This window comes from Carlito syrichta, unplaced genomic scaffold, assembly GCF_000164805.1.
Source record: "Carlito syrichta isolate Samal-C Ts95f unplaced genomic scaffold, Tarsius_syrichta-2.0.1 Scaffold309812, whole genome shotgun sequence".
Taxonomy (NCBI): domain Eukaryota; kingdom Metazoa; phylum Chordata; class Mammalia; order Primates; family Tarsiidae; genus Carlito; species Carlito syrichta.
Genome location: NW_007253908.1, coordinates 499,230 through 508,737, shown reverse-complemented (window position 1 = coordinate 508,737; position 9,508 = coordinate 499,230). Strand labels below are relative to the sequence as shown.

Genomic DNA, 9,508 nt, shown 5'->3' with positions numbered 1-9,508 from the left:
GTGCAGTGGCCGCTCCCGGCCACCGCAGCCTCGACCTGCTGGCTCCGGCAATCCTTCCACCTCAGCCTTCCAAGTAGCCGGAACTACAGGTGCGCGCTGCCACGCCCGGCTGATTTTTTGTTTGTAGCGACCAGTTCTCTCTATGTTGCCATGCTGGTCTTGAGGTCCTGGGCTCAAGCAATCTTCCTGCCTCAGTCTCCCAAAGTGCCAGTATTATAGGTGTGCACCATGCACCCAGCCCACTGATGATTTTCATACGTCACCTTCCTCTCCCCCCCAGGAGTTTTTGGCCTGCTGCAGCCATCTAGCTGAACAATATTTGCCTAACTTGTATCACAGAAGATTTAACTGGAAAATCGTCAAAATTCTGAATTCTTGTTTCTCTCTTTCTTTTTAAGTTGAAGTCTCACTCTGTCGCCTAGGCTGGAGTACGGTGGCATTCTCACAGCCACTGAGTCAAGGTCTCACTCTGTCACCCAGGATGGAGTGCAGGCTGGAGCCTCAGCCTCCTGGGTGCAGGTGATCCTTCCACCTCAGCCTCCTGAGTAGCTGGGATTATAGGCATGTGCCACCATGCCTGGCTCATTTTTTGTTTGTAGCGTCCAGTTCTCTCTATGTGGCCTGCTGGGCTCAGGCAGTCCTTCTACCTCAGCCATCCAAGTAGCTGGAACTATAGGCGCATGCTACCATGCCCGGCTTATTTTTCAATTTATTGTAGAGACAAGGTCTCACCAAGTTGCCCAGGCTGCTCTCGAAACCCCTGAGCTCAGGCAGTCCTCTTGCCTCGGCCTCCCAAATGCTGGGATTACAGGCTTGAGCCACTGCACCTGGGTGTTTCTCTTTCTATTAAATCATTTTAATTTCTCCCTCTGTAAAATGACGATATTAGACTGTTAGATCTAAAATGTGAAATTTCATACTGCTTTGAAGCTCCTTAAGTGCTGTGAAGGGTTTCAGAGTATTTTCTCATTGGATTGTGGGTGAATAACGTCATCCTCCTATATAAGGAATAGCTGGTATCGTGAGAGGTACAAGTGATACACGATTTCAGTTTTTCTACTTCATACTTTGATGAAGTGCCAGATTATTTTTACAGTGAGCACATGTTTTTTTATATGTGTACGTTTTCAATATCTATTTTTATGATGAAAGGACTAGATAAGCCATTTCCACTTAGGAAGAACAAGACCAAAAAAATAAATAAATCAGTCTGAAACCTACGGGTGGCAGCAGGAAACAGCCACTTCCAGTCAGCTGTTCCTTTGCCACAGTGAGCAAAACAGGCTTTGTGTTTCAGAATTCCAGTTTTAGACTTTAAACAGGAGCAGCCCATTACCACGACTCTATGTCAGTATCGTGTATGGAGAATAAATAAGTTCCTATGACTTGTACCTCAAATTTTATAGATGATTTTCTTCTTTCTATTTTTTAAACATTTTTTTCCACACCCCACCCCTGTTCTTTATTTTCATAAATGATTTTCAAGCTTATTTCTAAAAGAATGATTTTTCTTTTTAAAGAGATGAGGTCTTGCTCTTTTGCTCTGGCTGGAGTGCAGTGGCGTGATCATATCTCTCTACAGTTTCTAACTCCTGGGATCAAGTGATCCTCCTGCATCAGCCTCTCAAGTAGCAGAGACTCCAGGCACGTGACACCGTACCTGGCTAGTTTCCTAATTTTATTTTACTTTTTTTTTTTTTTTTTGAGTCGGAGTCTCACTCTGTCACCCAGACTGGAGGGCTGTGGCCGCTCCCGGCCACCGCAGCCTCGACCCTCTGCGCTCCGGCGATCCTTCCGCCTCAGCCTTCCGAGTAGCCGAAATTACAGGCGCGCGCTACCACGCCCGGCTGATTTTTTGATTTATTGTAGAGATGAGGTCTCGCTGCCCAGGCGGGTCTCGAACCCACGGGCTCAGGCAATCCACTCACCTCAGCCTCCCAAAGGCGCGGGATGACAGGCTGAACCACTGAGCCCGGCTTGTTTTACTTTTTGTAGAGATGGGGGTGGGGGAGGTAGGGTTTCATCTTGTTACCAAGGCTGGTCTTGAATTCCCAGGTTCAAGCAATCCTCCCACCTTAGCCTCCCAAATTACTGGGGTTATAGGCATGAGCCACTTCACCCAGCCTAGAACCTTTGTTAATAGAACTTATTTGTATTACCTCCCTTTTCCCCATCAGAAGCCAAAAGAAAACAAAATGTCATTCTGCACACCCTGCCAGCTTTATTCACTTTGTAGAAGAAACACTGGATTTATGTCTGCTAGGAGTATGCAGTCATTTTCCCTCTCAATTTGTAGGGAATATCCACCTATCACTTCAGATCAACAACGGCAACTCTACAAGAGAAATTTTGACACGGGTCTGCAGGAATACAAGAGTTTACAAGCAGAACTTGATGACATCAATAAAGAACTGTCCCGTCTAGATAAAGAACTGGATGACTATCGAGAAGACAGTGAAGAGTACATGGTAAATTCAAACCTGACACTTGTACCTGACATAGAATTTGCGTTTAATCTGTGGAGAGACAGCATCCTTTATACTGTTGTTGGTAACAATTTGCTAGTGAATCTCAAACCGTAATTTCATTGACGCATAGTTGAAATTGGATTTTGGACGAATCTTTCCAAATTGAAGCGTGTACTAATGGTAAGAGTTATAAAGCAATATTCTATGTAGTCCTTCTTATTTACAAGGAAATAGCCGTATTACTTGTTCTGTTTATAAACCCAATTCGTTCTTCAAAAAAAAACCCTTGAACTCTAGCAGTACAGAATTGTATATAGCAAAAGAAATCACCTTAAACCCTCCCACCAAAAAATCCTTGTCACTAAAATATTAGTTGTCACAATATCCTCTCCATGCAGAAGTGCACCCGGGCACATGCAGTCTTTGTTAACTAATCATTTTTTCATGTTTCATTGATTGCCTTCCTGTTTTTAAATCAACAATCACTTTTCATTATCTTCCTTCCCCCCCCACCCCTTGATTACCTAGCTGCAATGGTATTTGTCCATGTGATGTTACTGTTTGTTTTTTTTTTTTTCATTGGAGTCTCACTCTGTGGCCCAGACGGAGTGCAGTGGCACGCTCACAGCCACCGCACCCTTGTCCTGCTGGGCTCTAGCGATCCTTCCGCCTCAGCCTTCCAAGAAGCTGGAGATACAGGTGCGCGCCACCACACCCGGCTAACTTTTGATTTATTGTAGAGACGAGGTCTTACCACGTTTCCCGGGTGGGTCTTGAACCCACGGGCTCAGGCAGTCCACTCGCCTCAACCTCCCAAAGTGGTGGGATTACAGGCTGAGCCACCGACTTTTTTAAGTTTTAAAACAGAGTTTATTAGTGAGAAGAAGAGAAGGACAAAGGAAGATTCGTGGCAGAAAGATCTGCCATGGGCAAGTTTCTCAAAAAGGAAAAACTAGCCAGGCTTGGTGGCTCAGCCTATAATCCCGTACCTTTGGGAGACTGAGGTGAGTGGATTACCTGAGCCCGCGGGTTCGAGTCCTGCCTGGGCAGCGAGACCTCATCTCTACAATAAATCAAAAAACCAGCCGGGCATGGTAGCACATGCCTGTAGTTCCAGCTATTCGGAAGGCTGAGGCGGAAGGATCGCTGGAGCCCAGCAGGTCGAGGCTGCGGTGGCCGGGAGCAGCCACTGCACTCCAGTCTGGGCAACAGAGTGAGACTCCGACTCAAAAAAAAAAAAAAAAAGGAAAAACTATGCTTCTCTTTTTTTCTTAAAAAAAAACTAGACTTTCTGACACTGCTTATTTCCAGTTCTTCTTACTGACAGTAATTTATGATTATTGTTTCATATAAATAATAAAGATTTACTTGTTTTAAAAAAATTTTTTTTTTTTTTTTGAGTCGGAGTCTCTCTCTGTCACCCAGACTAGAGTGCAGTGGCTGCTCCCGGCCACAGCAGCCTCGGCCTGCTGGACTCCGGCGATCCTTCCGCCTCAGCCTTCCAAGTAGCTGGAATTACAGACATGTGCTACCACGCCCGGCTGATTTTTTGATTTATTGTAGAGATGAGGTCTCGCTGCCCAGGCGGGTCTCGAACCCGCGGGCTCAGGCAATCCACTCACCTCAGCCTCCCAAAGTGCTGGGATTACAGGCTGAGCCACTGAGCCCGGCTTTTTAAAAAATTTTATGTGCAAAACTAGTTATACAATTTTCTGGTTGTATCATAATGTGCTTAAGAGTCATCCTGTGTGGATAGACATCTCTGTACGTCTCCCCCCATTCCAGTGGTACTCGTATACACTGGTGACCCTCGCCAGTTTTGCACTCTTATCTGTTTATCTAGCTAGAGCAAATTCCAGAATGTGAAACTGCTGAGTCAGAGAGCATGTACATTTAAACTGTAAGCTGGAGGCACAGTTGCCCTCCGGAAAGATTATACCGGCTACATATCCCCTGGTAAAGCAGTGCAGGGCTTATTTGACCCAGATCTCACTTATTCCTGAAAAATTGCCTACTTGTGTCTTAGATATTAGTATTTAAAATTAAACGTTTTCATTACTTCTTGTGTTTATTAAAACTTAATATTTGCTGGGCTCGCTGGCTCAGCCTGTAATCCCACGCCTTGGGAGACTGAGGTGAGTGGATGGCCTGAGCCCACAGGTTCGAGACCCGCCTGGGCAACTTGGCGAGACCTCATCTCTACAATAAATCAAAAAATCAGTCAGGCATGGTAGCGCATGCCTGTAATTCTGGCTACTCGGAAGGCTGAGGCAGAAGGATTGCCGGAGCCCAGCAGGTCGAGGCTGCGGTGGCTGGGAGCATCCACCGCACTCCAGTCTGGAAGACAGATGAAACTCCAACTCAAAAAAACAAACAAACAAACAAACTTAATATTCATTTATTAAATGTGCCATTTTTCTTTTCTTTTTCTTTTTGAGTTGGAGTCTCACTCCATCACCCAGACTGGAGTACAGTAGCCGCTCCTGGCCACCACAGCCTCGACCTGCTGGGCTCTAGCGATCCTCCTGCCTCAGCCTTCCAAGTAGCTGGAATTACAAGCGTGCGCTACCACACTCGTCTAATTTTTAATTTTTTATTGTAGAGACAAGGTCTTGCCAAGTTGCCCGGGCTGGTCTCGAACCCATGGGCTCAGGCCGTCCACTCGCCTTGGCCTCCCAAAGTGCTTGGATTACAGGCTGAGCCATCAAGCCCGGCCAGATATGCCAATTTCCAATTGAGGCGATCTGCTTTTCAGTTTTGAAGTCTTTGCATGTTTACATAGCTTAATTTACTTATTTTTTTCATGGTATCTGTATGGTTTTGTTACAGATCTTTCTCAACTCGGTAAACATTTATTGATCACTTATTATTCCTTGATGATATGGAAGTGCTGCAGTCAGAGAAAATATAGTCCCATCCTCACCTTCAAAGAGCTCACATTCTAAAAGAGAAACTGACATCTAAACAGACAATGTGGTTAATGCTGCATTCACATCATGCATAAAAAACACTATAACTAACTGCTCAGAGGAAGAATAAAGTCAGCTGAAGGCCTGGAGAGTTCAGGGGATTCAGATGGAAGGGTGGGGGAGGCACATGATTACAGCTATAAAAAAAAAAAGTGATAATGCTGGGCTTGGTGGCTCAGCCTGTAATCCCGCGCCTTTGGGAGGCTGAGGTGAGTGGATTGCCTGAGCCCGCGGGTTCGAGACCCGCCTGGGCAGCGAGACCTCATCTCTACAATAAATCAAAAATTAGCTGGGCGTGGTAGCGCGTGCCTGTAATTCCGGCCACTCGGAAGGCGGAGGCAGAAGGATCGCCGGAGCCCAGCAGGTCGAGGCTGCGGTGGCCGGGAGCGGCCACTGCGCTCCAGTCTGGGCGACAGAGTGAGAATCCAACTCAAAAAAAAAAAAAAATGATAGATCTTGAAGCGTTAGCATGCCTAATCTGTTAAAGAAATTGTTAATGATGGACACTGAGATTGGAAAGGTAGGCCACTGGATGATTGGAAAATGTAATGGGAAGCTCAGAACATTTTTTTGTTTGTTTTGAGTTGGACTCTCACTCTGTTGCTCAGGCTGGAATGCAGTGGCATGATCCTGGCTCACCACCACCTTGACCTCTAGGGCTCAGGTGATCTTTTTGCCTCAGCCTCCTAAGTAGCTGGGACTGCAGGAGCATGCCACCACACCTGGCTAATTTTTGTTGTGTTTTTTTTTGTAGAGACAAGGTCTCACTGTGTTGTCCAGGCTGGTCTCAAACTCCTGGACTCAAGCCGCACTCTTGCCTCAGCCTTCCAAAGTGCTGAGATTACAGGCATGAGCCACTGTGCCTGTCTGATCAGTTTTACAGTGGGATATAACCTGATCAGAGCTGTGCTTCATAGAAGACATTGGTGGTGTCAGTGTGGCACGTAGACTGGTGTGGGGGACGATGAAAAGTAGCAGAATAGTGACCTGCCTGTGTGAATGGCGCATGATAGACGTAGTGTCATCAATGCCTCTTCACTGGATTCCTTCAGGCCTTCCTGCTGATCGTATGAGAGTATTAAGAGTTTTAAGACTTTATTATTGTAATTGCATATATTTTTGTCATAAGCTGTCATTTTTACCTCCAAAGTATAACACCAGGAATGTTACTCTTATAAGAGAAAATGCCCCAGTAAACATATTTTTCTGTTTCTCATTAATAGGCTGCTGCTGATGAATACAATAGACTGAAGCAAGTAAAGGGAGTAAGTATCCAGGATGCGAAGGTTCTTTTAGGAAGAACTTCTCTACTAAGTTTTTTTCATGTGACCCTTAGAGTGACTGAACACCTTGTCACACATGCACTGATTATATTTCAAGGTGAAAACAGCAACTGAAAAGTTGGAACCTTAATTTCGGTTGTTTGCAGCTATAGCCAATACTGATTTTTTTTTATTTTATTTTTTTTAGTCAGGGTCTTACTCTGTTGCACAGTCACAGCTCACTGCAGCCTTGACCTCCTGGGCTCAGGGCGATCCTTCTGCTTCTGCCTTCTGACTAGCTGGAACTCGAGGCATGCACCACCATACCCAGCTAATTTTTTTATTTATTGTAGAGATGAGATCTCAACAAGTTGCCCAGGCTGGTCTCAAACCCCTGGGCTCAGGCAGTTGTCTTTCTTCTGCCTCCCAAAGTGCTGGGATTACAGGTGTGAGCCACCATACCCAGCCTGGAAACACTGATTTATTTTTATTTTTATCTTTTTTGAGTTGGAATCTCACTCGGTCGCCCAGACTGGAGTGCAGTGGCCGCTCCCGGCCACCACAGCCTCGACCTGCTGGGCTCCGGCAATCCTTCCGTCTCAGCCTTCCGAGTAGCCGGAATTACAGGCATGCGCTACCACGCCCGGCTGATTTTTTGATTTATTGTAGAGATGAGGTCTCGCTGCCCAGGCGGGTCTCGAACCCACGGGCTCAGGCCATCCACTCACCTCAGCCTCCCAAAGGCACGGGATTACAGGCTGAGCCACCGAGCCTGGCTGAAACGCTCATTTTTTAAATAACTTTTCAAAATGTTGGCTGGACTCAGTGGCTCACACCTGTAATCCCAGCACTTTGGGAGGCCTAGGCAGGATAATTGCTTGAGGCCAAGAGTTTGACACCAGCCTGGGCAACACAGTGAGACCCTGTTTATATATAAAGTAAAAACAACCCAGTACTTTTTTAAAAGTTGAAGTATACATACAGAAAAGTACGCCAATCAAAACGTACAACTTTGTAAATTTTCACAGAGTGGCCAAACACCTGTGTACCTGGCTCCCAGATCAATAAATATATTTCCTAGTTAAATGACATTTCATTTAACATTCCCAAATCCCTATGACTACATGTTCCCTTTTTTGTTCACCTCTGCCTTACCAGCAGACCTGTTTGTGTAATGTAGGATTTTCATTTTTCCTGTTTTTAGTCTGCAGATTACAAAAGCAAAAGGAACTACTGCAAGCAGTTAAAGAGCAAATTGTCACACATCAAGAAGATGGTTGGAGACTATGATAGGCGGAAAACATAGAAGACAGATTTTGCATTGTTTTGAGAAGTTCAGAAATATCTGTCTGATGTCTCTGCAGTCTTCTCAGAAGGCACATGACTTTGGACCATAGCCTGGGAAGCCAAACCTTTGTGATCATTACAAAGTGTTGATAGCTTTACTATCATCAGTATTGAAGTATTTATAGATAGCTTTTGATAATCAACTGGACTGAGCACTCCAAGTAAGGATTTAAGCTTTAAACACTGGTCCTTGTCTTAACGAAATAGCAATTGAGGTTTTTAAACCTTAAAGGAAGATCCTGGTGTGTACTGTGCGGTTAACTTCACACTGAGACAACGATGTCTTAATACCTACCTGTGTTCATGAGCATAGGTGATCTCTTAATTCTTCCAACAGCCCTTCAGGTAACTGTTATTTATGATCAATTCTTTTCAGATAAAGAAACTGGGTCTCCATAGTAAAGTCTCTGAACTGAAACTGCCTGTGTCCTGGTACCCAGTTTTGGTTAAGTCTGTTTTCTGACTCCATTAATAAGAATGGCCTTTTATATTTTAGCAACTATGTATACTGTATTCTACCAGCCTACCTATTGATTTTTTTTTTTCTGTTATATAAATGGTTAAAAGAGGTTTTTCTTGTTTTATGTTACCCTGATTATAAAGATCATGTAAAAATAACAAATATGTGAAATTTAAAGACTGTAAATATATATTTACTTTTTTAAATCAAAATTTAAACCTAGTAGTTAGAATTTGTGTATTTTTAAATACTTTTTATCTTTTATGGTTTACATGCATTTTTTTAACCTACTAGACCTTTTCATTATATCAGAATATCCGATTACATTTATAATTTGTGACTTGAATTGTATCTTACAGGAATGTTCAAGTTCTGTACATATTTTATAAGGTATTAAACCTGGTGTTTTCTTTCTATAATATACCTGTTTGGTATTATTAGTGCCTGTTAATATAAAGCTGTGGAAAACTACACTCAGGGGTTGTATATGTTGTTGTTTTAAACGTTTTGGTGCTGGTTGGTAGTTTCCCAATCCTTTGGACATAAGAAAGCTGATGTGTCTGGAAATAGAATGCTATACATAAAATACTGAATTATTTCAAATGGTGCCCTTAAATCTTGTCAATTTCTTAAAATTCAGATTCTTATTAGTAAAGTAAAATTAGTTGATAACACTGTGTTAACCAAGTTGATTTTAGACTATTTTTCTAAAAATCTTTTTTTTTTCCTCCAGAGTCAGAATCTCACTTTGTCGCCCTGGCTGGAGTGCAGTGGCATACTCGGGGTTACTGCAGCCTTGATCTGCTGGGCTCAGGTGATTCTTCCGCCTTAGCCTTTCAAGTAGCTGGAACTATAGGCACATGCCACCATGCCCACCTAATTTTTTGATTTATTGTAGACATGAGGTCTTGCCAGTTTGGCCAGGCTGGTCTCAAACCCCTGAGCTCAGGCAATTCTCTCGCCTCTGCCTCCCAAAGTGCTAAAATTACAGGTATAAGCCAC

The 9,508-nt window shown here is 43.9% G+C and overlaps 1 protein-coding gene across 2 annotated transcripts in view; it reads left to right on the top strand.

Annotated features, from left to right (window-relative positions):
• The window catches only part of OCLN (occludin), a 47,183-nt gene extending 38,757 nt beyond the window's left edge, over positions 1-8,426 (top strand). Inside the window, exons 6-8 of one of the 2 annotated variants that reach the window (XM_008067889.1) lie at positions 2,297-2,468; positions 6,661-6,702; positions 7,904-8,426. In XM_008067889.1, the coding sequence (XP_008066080.1) occupies positions 2,297-2,468; positions 6,661-6,702; positions 7,904-8,005 (316 nt within the window). In that variant the 3' untranslated portion in view covers positions 8,006-8,426. The remainder of the gene's footprint in view (positions 1-2,296; positions 2,469-6,660; positions 6,703-7,903) is intronic. The other variant, XM_008067890.2, reaches the window with a different exon arrangement.
• The last annotated feature ends 1,082 nt before the right edge of the window (positions 8,427-9,508 follow it).